This window comes from Capsicum annuum, chromosome 3 (assembly GCF_002878395.1).
Source record: "Capsicum annuum cultivar UCD-10X-F1 chromosome 3, UCD10Xv1.1, whole genome shotgun sequence".
In the NCBI taxonomy this organism is placed as follows: Eukaryota; Viridiplantae; Streptophyta; class Magnoliopsida; order Solanales; family Solanaceae; genus Capsicum; species Capsicum annuum.
The window spans coordinates 228657299-228668429 of NC_061113.1; the positions used below are offsets into that span (position 1 = coordinate 228657299).

The 11131-nt window shown below is 35.1% G+C and overlaps 2 protein-coding genes across 2 annotated transcripts; both read right to left on the minus strand.

The window, feature by feature from the left end:
* Nucleotides 1-805: 805 nt before the first annotated feature.
* LOC107855979 (RING-H2 finger protein ATL22) lies at nt 806-4582 on the minus strand. Its single transcript, XM_016700977.2, has 2 exons — nt 3783-4582; nt 806-1634 (listed from the first exon to the last, which is right to left on the minus strand). Exons 1-2 carry the CDS (start codon nt 4477-4479, stop codon nt 1216-1218), a joined length of 1116 nt encoding a protein of 371 aa, XP_016556463.2. The 5' UTR covers nt 4480-4582; the 3' UTR covers nt 806-1215.
* A 1251-nt stretch (nt 4583-5833) lies between these two features.
* On the minus strand, nt 5834-10910 carry LOC107855972 (succinate dehydrogenase assembly factor 4, mitochondrial). Its single transcript, XM_016700972.2, has 2 exons — nt 10743-10910; nt 5834-6672 (listed from the first exon to the last, which is right to left on the minus strand). Exon 2 carries the CDS (start codon nt 6529-6531, stop codon nt 6196-6198), a length of 336 nt encoding a protein of 111 aa, XP_016556458.1. The 5' UTR covers nt 6532-6672; nt 10743-10910; the 3' UTR covers nt 5834-6195.
* Between the last annotated feature and the right edge of the window lie 221 nt (nt 10911-11131).

Below are 11131 nucleotides of genomic sequence, written 5' to 3' on the forward strand. Positions count from 1 at the left end.
TGAGGTGATTAGGCGGGACATGGAGCAGTTACAGCTCACCGAGGACATGACCCTAGATAGGAAAGTCTGGAGGACGCGAATTAGGGCAGAGGACTAGGGCCAGTTTGGGTCGCTAGTGTAGGGAATTACTTGGTGGGGGTTTTATTCCTGTTGAGATTCTGTGGTCCGTGTTCCATGTTTTATTACGAACCTGTGTGCTTTCCTCTGCTTTCCACTATTTTATATTACTTATGGGTGACGTATTTATGTTATGTAATCTGCTTCTGTGCTTGACTATGTGTTTGTGTGGTATCTCGTGCCTTGAGCCGGGGGTCTATCGGAAACAACCTTTCTACTTCTTTAGAGGTAGAGGTATGGACTGCGTACATCTTACCCCCCAGACCCCACTAGGTGAGAATACACTGGGTTTGTTGTTGTTGTTGTTGGCTTGTAAAATTAGGATGGTTGCGCTATTAGCTTGTACTCCAATAGCCATGGGAATAAAAAAGTCTAAATATCTCTGTCTAATTTTCACGAGAACGTTTGAGTATTTGTTTCAACTTAAGTTGTGCGGACTGTTCACGTGTGGTATAGCCATAACGGAGATAAAGATGAGAGTGTACAGTCAATTAAGCAGCCTCACTAATGGATAATGGCTAGGGCCCAGGCCCAGGGAATTGGCATACTTAGGTGTATACTGAATTACAGTATTGAAATTAAAACTTGATTTCGGTTTCAATATTACTGTATTTAATATGGATTTTTGGTATAATATTAAGAAACTTTAGTATTTGATACGGTATTTGTGGGAAAAAAGCTCAAGATATTTAATTACATAAACAATCCATATATATTATGATAGAAATCTAATTAATCTCCAAAAATCAACTAATAAAAGGCCTAAATTCTTTCAAACTGAAAGCTTCTAGCTTTACTGCTAAGTATAAATCAAACACTTAATTACAGTCATAACTAATATACATTACAAATAAATTACTCAAATTTGTGCATGGTTTCCAACAATTTTCATTCCTTTCAAGCATCAAAGAGTTTCCCCCATTGTCGAAGTCATAATTCTTCACTGAATGTAAGGTCGAAGTCGAACAATCTGAAAGTACCAATGTACCGTATCGCACAAACCGAAATCACATTGTACCAAACTAATTCTGAGATAGTAACGATAGAGCATTTTTGAAAACCGAATTATCAAACCGAAATTTTTAAAACCATATTATACTACACTATAGCATGAACATACTTGGGGGAATTGCGGCAAACTGGACAAGAAGCATTTAATCGAAGCCATTCATCTATGCAGTCTGCATGGAAAGAGTGTTGGCATTCAGGAATGGTTCTTAAGGTCTCTTTGGGCTGATATTCAGCTAAGCATATTGGGCAGATATTGTCATCAGGTTTGGGCAAACGTCTGCTCTCTCCCAACACAGTTTTGGGATAGGATTCTATTGTGGACTCATCTAGGCCAACAAATGCAATGGGTTGTGGTGCGACGACAGAGCTGAATTCTAGTACTGGTTGGGCTCTCCTTCTATAAGACCTTATCCTTCCACTTATGAAACATAAGAACCCAATCAAGAATAACATTGCTGGCACCCCAGCTCCAACTATTATAGCGTAACGTGCGCCTTTAGGAAACCCTGCAAAAAAATATTTGCAAGTGAAGTCTGGTATGTGAAGGTAAGATGTATGTAACTTGCCTCTAGCTTTGTGGTATAGAGAGGTTGTTTCCGATAGACCATCGGCTGAAAAGAATGTAATCAAAGAGGGATACAAAGAAAAATAACGATAAGAAAATAATAACATAAACAAAGGAAATTGAAGCAACGAAAAATAGCAAAAATGAAGAATAAGATATTATGCCACAAAAACAAATTACATTGTTTTACTAGTAATAGCTGGTTTTCTCTATGAATAGCCAAAAGCTCTTGACATAGATTCGACCTAGTCTGTTCACTTCAATTTGCGCTCTACTAGACTTATCAAAACTTTAATTTGAGAATATAAAAATGACTATATAGTATGAATAATGGGGTATTTTAATTTGACATCTCTGTCTATTTCTTTATTTAATTATTTTTTTCAACATATTTCCTTGGTCACTTTTCCTATTAAAATAATGCAAGAAAGAGAAAAGTAAGGCAACATTCCACGCATGTCCTTATAACGTAGTAGAAGAAAGGATGTGTAGTTGCCTATGTGGGGACTATTGACTCACTCAAACCTATAATGCTCCAATTCCAAAGTCAAAGCTTTAGAATATTTGAGTGCAAAGGGGAAAAAAGAGTGTGTCCAATACAACTATTGAGTGACAGAAATAAAGTTCAAGAAACATAAAAGATACAAAACCACAAAAATAAAATGGCCTCTAACATAATGAAAATGGCTTTAAAAGTCAGATGAAAGTTGATCCATGTAATCATTTCTTGCATCTTCTTTCTCTCTATTTGTCTTTTATGGTATTTGATTTAATAGTGTCATTTGTTGTTACATTCAAATTCCACTTCAGCATTCTTACCATAAAATCTGAAGTTGCAGCTTTCACATAAATAATACTCGGAGACTCTATTTTAAATAAGTGTATTTTAAGTAAGTGCTTATTTATTAAAATGGCCTATTCCATAGTTCCAATTCAAACATGAAGTACAGAGTTTAAAGTTTTAAAACAAGGTATAGGAGTTTTATTTCTAGTTTACTCACAAAATTTTAATTATATTTTTACGTTGAAAGATGACTTCGCCTTTCAAATACTCTTTATTCATCTTCAACTTTAAATATTTTTTTTCACATTATAACCAAATCATGTTGAAACTACATTTTCTCACGTTATGGTAGATCCAGGGTGTGCATATTTAAGATATTACAAATAATGTTTTTCTAAATATTATATTGTTAGCACGTTCGTGTTGATTGGACCATCAAAAAATAAATTGAATGAAGTCTTCAAGAGGGAAGAAGCTTTGTTGACTTAAACATGTGAAAAGAGCTCGGATTGCAAGCTTCCAGAAGATTGAATTACCACAAGGATGGGAGACTTCGCTGGTGTTTGACTATAGATTTTGGATTAATTTTTTTAAATTTATCTCTAAATATTGGTTTGAACATGAAATTTAATTTTTGACTTTAAATTTTTGGTACCTCCACCCCCAAAACTTCAAACTTTTTCCACATAAATTACATATTAAAACAAAACCTCAAAAATTTAAAATTTTCAAATTTCAAATTTATGTCCAAGCTTATGAAACTTGTACCAAAAAATTCATTATCAGATTACGGAAAAAGACTGCCACATGTACCAAAAAAAAATTAGAAAGAAGAGGAGAAATTTCAAAGGAAAGGAAAAGAATGAGTCATTGAACTTAATCAATTATAGTAGTGAAGTCATTAAACTATTTTTTTCACATTAAAATAACTCAAATTTGTTACTATGACAATAAAATTACGAAACTGTTTTTATTCGCAAAACTGTCTTCATTTTCATATAAAATAACAGTAAAACTAACAAGCATACAATTTTTTTATAATCGTGGTATTCGAATCAGCTTTCATGCAAACTCATCAATAGAAAATTATGAAGAGTTCAAATGTTCTTAATTTCGTCAACTATAACTAAAAAGAACCCCAATTTTGCAACCTGTAGAAACTCTAAATATGCACACAACAACGACCAGTAACTTGGTAGGAAGAAGGAGTGCTCGCTTATCTTTTGATTAGGAAAGCGGAAATTAGAAAAAATAAGACTGAAACTTCAAAGTTAACGAAAGAAAATTGATGTCTAGGGATCATACCGACACCACGAGCATTTTCACAAACAATTTCTCTACTAAACGTAGTCCTCTTCAAACTACATCGTCCACCTCTTGACTCACAACTTCTACAATCTGGATTAGCCCATGTAACTCGAATATCAGCACTAAGATCTGTAGACACCACTTGTTCAAAGAAAGGCCACTGTACTGGAACAGCAACAGCTCTTATCAACTTACACTCTGGTCTCGACAACAACCTAAATCCCTTCATAGATGATGTAGCATAAACAGTATAATTCAAACCACTCAAACAAGCTATTGGATTTAGCTTGATCGTCGTAAAATCAACGGAGCAATTGAACAACGTGAAATCCTGATAATAAACACCGGAAAATGGGGAAGAAGAGAGGTTTAGTCTAAGGAGAAGCTGTGGAAGGCAATCGTTAGGATCGTTAAGCCATAGTTCCTGTGTGGAATAGTTTATGCCTTGTACCATGATTCTGACTTCTCCAGGTAATCGAAGAATTGTCTTATTTGATGCATCGCAGAATAAGTTGAAACCTGGAAAGCCACAATCTATTGATTGGTAATTTCTGAGACGAAAAGGGAATCGGATTAATGGTTCATTAGTGCTACATGCAGATGGGATGCAAGTTACTGTGCTTGCAACGAAGATTTTCGTACTAATTAAACAGCAGAAGAGAAGAAACAGAGGGATTGTTTTCTGCAGTTCCATGGGAAAAAAGCAGACACAAGAGTATTGGTCTGTAAAATGGTCTGGACTATAGTATTGTTAAACAAGTCCAGTTTTAAAAATATTGTAATATGAGTAAATGAACCATCATTGTTATTTGTCATGAATCATCACAAATGATGTCAGTATCACAAGTCAATGGTACAAGAGTTGATTCTTTTGTTTTTTATTTTTGACCATCATTTTTTTTTTTCCTTTTATTCAAATAGTTCATGGATTCTTTTTATGTTTTACAGTAAGGCAGAGAGAGGATGAGTCCCTACTCTTTACCTAATCATAAATAATTACGTTAGCCTGTTCGGTAAGTATTAGTAGTAGTAAACGAATTTAATTAAGCTTAATCCTCGCCAATTCTTTCTTGGTTCCATCTAATCTAATTTCTGCTTCCTACTTACAATGGTTTTTCGTCCACCTGATTCTACCAGTGGCGGATCCAGCTTGTAATCAGAAGGTTCGGACGGAAAATTATACTATTTTTACACGATCAAAAATATTTGTATGTATATATAGGAGATGTTGAACCCCTTCGACTAATCCGTATGTTTACTTCTGAAAACCTCAATGCAAATTCTGGCTCCGCCACTGAGCACGTAATTTTCAAGTTTTAAATTTTTTATTTTTTTTTTGGACATGTAAACTAAATATATGCAATATCTAACGTATCCTTTCAAATGAGTGGCAGTAAGATGCACGTTTCTTTCCATTTTTCTCTTCTTGAACTTTTATGTTTTAAGTAAATCCGAGCAAGTCATGTTATTGAATTCAAAATAAGAAGTTAAATTACTCCGGAATAGAAAGATGCATCATTTTTTAAAATAAATTAAAAGAAAATATATCGCATAAAATTGCACCGAGGAGCAGTAAATATGTCCCACTAACGACGCACAACTAACGCTTACTGGTTCCACTTTGATAATCAGGTTAGGTGATTTATTTGTAATCTCGTACAATTGATACTTCATGTAACGCGTATAAGGGAGGATTGGAAATTAAAAAAAAAAAAAAGGTACTCCGCATTTACTCAAAAACAAAAACAAAATAAAATAGAAAATTACTCTAGTAGGATCAAATTCTCTTTTCTAAGATTATGAATTGAGTGGTGGGGAAGGGGGTAAAGAAAAATAATTCCTATCAGGAAAATGATCACCATTTTGCCAAGATGAAATTAGAGGTACATAATATTGCATTCTCTTGACTTTGTCCAAGTAGAGTTGGTCAATGCCTTGAATGTTTCTTTACACACAATGATTCAAGTCGCCACAAGCAAAAAAGAATTTCACCATCAAACACAATAGACACAGTTATTTTTCCAATATCTTGAAAAAACAAGTACAGCTAACCGTGAAAGAAGCTCAAATTCAATATCAGGAAACTTCGAATCATCCAATCCTCTAACAGCTGTTATAGCCAATTGATACAACGCATATTCTTGCAGCAAATTCCACAATCATAAAGACATTATTTCGTAATAAGAAGACTATTACCTACATTATCAGAAATTTCGCGTAACAGCTGCTCTTGTTCAACCGCTCATTGCAATATTCATGCATCAGAGGGCCAGCCCTATCATCAGAAAAGAACTTCGAATAACATGACTATTTGGTTGTCGCCTACAATGTTATTTTTTCATTTCCCACATATCCAGTAGGCAAGTCATTACCAATTAGACGGCAGTTGAACCGGAAGATGAAACGAAGATCAGAAATCAGAGCATCGGCCACCACGCTCCCAGTCGCCATAGCGAGTGGGCTCAGGACCTTTAGGGCCTCCAATCTCAACAGTCTTTTTATTTACATGAACATTGTCCCCTTCGTCATTGTCGCTCTCAACTTTAGTACTCTCTTCACTTTTGTTATCAACCTTCTCCTTCTCAACCGAGGTACGATTATCATCCTCTCCAAGTTGATCCTGTTTGATTTGTTTTCCTTGAGTTGAAGAGCAGATGAGTCGACTAGCTGAGTTCGTTGAAAACCCAACCTTGAATACTGGAAGCTGAATCATCGATCTCAAGAGATGACCCATATTTCTTGCCATTTCCTATGATTTTCCCAGTCTTAACCAGACTTGTTAGCGAGACAGAAAACCTTCAGAAAAGGTAGAAAACACTGCCTGATCAGATTGCAGTTAAAATGTAAACTGGCTCCTTACAAGTGCAATTCCATCTTTTCTCCTTGACTATCACCAAAAAGCATTTTGAAAGTTGTTAGCCAACTAAAATGTCACAAGCATATGCCTTGAGATTCAAAGTCACTATTCAATAGAGATTCATACCACAATGACTGTTCAACAGTTCATTGAAAAAAAACAAAATGAATACACATTGTATACATTTGAAAGGAAATTGTTTTTAAGACTTAAATCTTGTAGAAGATCCATGATCATTGATACCATTAATATCATGAGATGAGGAATTTCTATCCTCACATTTGAAATTTTGAGAGGGTTCATAGTGAAAAGACTTTTCGAGTATAAGTTCGTCGTGGGAACAACAATCAACAAGAAGATGCAACATTTAGTTGGTCAATATGTGATTCTTATTGTTGCTTTTGCTTCCATACTTTTCTCAGCTCTGAGGAAGGAAGTGAAAATGATGAGATAAATGGCAACAAGAGAAAAAGGGCAATCATGACAAAACATGTATAAAGAAAGAAAACATATGAAAATCATCATTTAACTGTCATTAGACCTTGTCTGCCACCTATATAAAACAGTTCCAAGTAGTTTTAAAAAGGAGAACTTTGTTGGGAAGAAAGCACACAAAGAAATGACGACAGCAAATACAGGAACCCTATCAAGACAGTAGTTTCATGGAGCAACTAAGAGAAACAGAAGCAGAAAAGAGAATTGGAAATAGACAGGGAGAGCACAGTGGAAAGTAATACTGAGAATAGATAGGACTGAAAGGTTATCTTTTATCTCTCTCTCTCTCTTAAGCGCACTATAAAGATTGTTATCTGGAGGAGAGTCGCGATTGGAGCAAAATTCTCAAGAAACAAGAAAGTTAATAGAGGACAAGTAGCACAAGCAAATAGCTAAAAACTGTATATACTTGTCGCAAAGATTTCATTTTCATTTATTAAAACAAAGTGATAAGAGAAGTTCATTGAAGGGAATGTGCTGTATCGAATATTCACATAGCGAAGGTGCAATTCAAAACCACATGTGTCTTTCATTACTCCCCCAAATCATAAAAAAGCAATATCTGTTCACATTTCACATTGCCATAACGGCCAACTGCATGGCATAATGTTGAGTTATGTGGAGATAACCAGATCAAAGAGAGATGGAGAGGCTATTTTGGTCAATTGTTCAACTCGAGCCACGAGAATATACAATTTGGATCTAAATACTTCTGCGCATGATAGACATTTTAGCCTCATAGAATTAGGCCTACATAAAAATATAAAAAAGGGCAGCACGGTGCACAAAGCATCCCGTGTTAGCAGGGTCTTAGAAAGAGCCACATCCCAAGTGCTGTGATATAGAGAGCCTAACCTGAGCAAGCAATAGTGTAAAAAATATGAAGACTAGAAAAGCATGCAGTCCAAATGGTAAATCCACATGTGTCTCCAGAGAAGGACAGCTTACCAAGCTATTTGATGTTATGTATAAGGTGGTAGCATGCCTGGAGACTGGAAAATATAGGAGTGCCTTAATTTCAATTTATGAGAACGAAAAAGATTATTTTTTTATGACCAGAGTGTCCAGGCCACCTTTTGTACGTCTTGACTAATTCCACTTATTCTTACCTCCCACCAGGAATAGGTACCAATAACACTATCCACTAAGGCTAGGACAGAGAATGGAATCACCAAATGTTTTTTTTATCTCCGTTGCGATTAGAACCTGAGACCTTATGGTTCTAAACTCACTTCATTAACTACTAGGCCACATCCTTGGTTAAGGTGTGAAAACTATCATGGAATTGAAAGTATGAGTCATTCAATGAAACTCAGGGATAGAGTGATAGAGCGTAGACTTAAGGACAATGCAAGAGTGAATAAGAGTCTGTTTGGATTTATACCCAATATACTTTTTTTTGAGAAAGGTAACATAAATTTACACCCAATTTATCAACAACAAAAATTATATTCTTACTAAGAAGACTGATAAAATTTATCCCAAGAGGAGATGTACACATGGTTTTCCTTGACCTTGAAAAAACATAGGATAGTGTACCAAAAAAGATCCTTTGGTGGGTGTTGGAGAAAAAAGAAATTCATGTTATATAGATAAATGTCCTAATTGACATGTCTGAAGGAGCCGTCGCCAGGGTAAGAGCAGTAATAGGAAATACAAAGAAGTTCTCCATAACAAAGGATTTAAACTAAGTTTCGGCAATCAAGCCGTACTTGTTTACCCTAGTTATAGATGCAAGACGGGGTAACATGATGATATACTCGCTCTATTTCAAAAAGAATGACCTATTTTCATTTTTAGTCCATCTCAAAAAAAATGACCCCTTTCCTTTTTTGGTAACACTTCAATTCCAACTTTCCACGTGGCATGTTTGAGACCACAAGATTAAAGGGCATTTTGGTACATTTGACATAACTTTAATTTAAAACCACAAGATTCAAAAATCTTCTTTATTTTCTTAAACTCCATGTAAAGTCAAAACAATTCTTTTTGTTTTTTAAACGGAGGGAGTATTAATTATTGACAAAAAACAATGAGGGTGTCAACCAAAAGCTTGACATAGAGCAACCCTCCAGATATTAAGGGTGGGATAAGTAGACGTAAGACAAAATGTACTCACTAAAAGTTTAGTCATCACAAGAAGAGTGAAATTCAGGTGAGATTGGATGGGATTATGATGTCTAAATGCAAACAATTCAGAGTGAAGATGGGAATTTTTTTTAATTTTTATAGCGTTGGCCCGAGCTTACATCGGGAACATGGACAGTAAGGATTCACATAGCCAACCCAGATTTTAGTAGATCCTAGGTGTATAGCACCTAGGCTCTAAATAACTGTGCATCGGTGCTAACAGATTGATCTGAAACAAAAACTTAAGAGAGATTGTCGGTTAGGCACTACTAGTAGGCACCTAAGCACAATCAGAAGTACATGGATTCACAGGAGTGCTACCAGAAAGAATGTGTTCTCATGGACCCTGGTCCTTAGGTGCTACAACTAGCACCTTGATTCCATCATCTAGAGTCTGCAGGTCATCCCAGCACAACTGGTTTTTTTTCCTTGAAAAATTAAGTCTTCAAAAGTCACAAGGTAGCCATGAATCTTCTTATTATTCGAAAAAAATTACAGATTATGAGGAAATAATGTTGGACCTAGGTTCTTTTCTTTTTACACCCTTGGTTAGATAAAATTTTCCCAACGAAGACGTTTATTTGCTTAACCCCTCTCGGTAGAATCATATTCATGCAACTGCGGATTGTCTAAATAGTACTCAATAATGTTTGCTACTCCAAAGCCAATTGATATTGTAATCAGCATTATTGACCGTCTCAATAAATTCTCCACACTGGTTACTGATTTCCTTCAAAATCTCCTCATACCACAAATTCCTGGGTAGACCTAATATTCTGATCCATTCCCAGTCTCGTCCTGTTTCTGCAGGCCAACATGATCTCATGTATTCATGTATGCGACATAGTTATGCCGACTCTGCAATACCATTTGGCATTGGAATAGAAAATATATTTTTCCTAATCATGAATGCCACACAAGATCAACACTCTATGAAACATCTATCCTAGCATTGACAAATATTAAATTTTACCAAAATAACAAATGATAGTAGATAAATAAATGACAAACAAATAGGCTTGAAGAAATTATAACCCAATCTTCCCACTTTTTGTTGCATCGTTTGAAGATAGTTTAACCAGATAGATCCAATTTCACGAATTATTGATTTATCCCTTTGGAGCTTATAATTTATGAGTTTAATTTTTATCACGGAACTTATTCATTATAAAATGATAATACAGAGATAAGGATAATTTTAACAGCTTTTAGAACTTATGAGTATAAATCATACTATTTCTTAAAAAGTTAAAACTATTTTCCCCAAAAATTAGTATGGCCATATACATGGTGAAAACTGAAACTTGACCCAAAACACCAACCAGCCATACACAACAACAACCCAATCACAATGATCAAAAATCAGAGGTGAAGGAAATGATTGTGAATTTTGTTAACCATCATATACAACAACAATGTTAATAATTGGGGGAATTAAGAGGAAAAATGAGTGAGAAGAGGTTAGAAAACTATACCAATTAAGAGCTAAGGTTTGAGGCGATTGATCCGCGTCTGGATATCCGTCGCCTTGGCTTGTTTGTTTTCGATTTGCTGGGAAATGAATACATTCGGTGCTAGGGTTTAAGCAAACGAATCTCCCAGAAATAACCACATTTCAATCTTACTGCTATTTGCCCTCATTTCTATTCTTTCGTATCAATTTATATCTTTCTTGGTTGGGTCGGGTCGGTCGGTCAAAAAGATAAAAAGTGAACAGAGATCTTTTTGACTTCAGATTGAGAGCCCGTTTGGATAGGCTGAAAAAAAAAAAAAAAAATTAAATGTATTTTTTAAAAGTGCTGAAGTTATTTTATAAATTAGCAGTTAAATGTTTGAATAAAAGTGCTGAAATTGAAAAAAAAAA

Bases quoted from the DNA above. Each gene is read 5' to 3' on its own strand.
- LOC107855979 (XM_016700977.2), bottom strand. From the start codon at position 4,479: ATGGAACTGCAGAAAACAATCCCTCTGTTTCTTCTCTTCTGCTGTTTA. The intron at 1,635-3,782 runs GTATGATCCCTA...ATTTTTTTGCAG, and splicing joins TGAAAATGCTCGTGGTGTCG to GGTTTCCTAAAGGCGCACGT.
- LOC107855972 (XM_016700972.2), bottom strand. From the start codon at position 6,531: ATGGCAAGAAATATGGGTCATCTCTTGAGATCGATGATTCAGCTTCCA.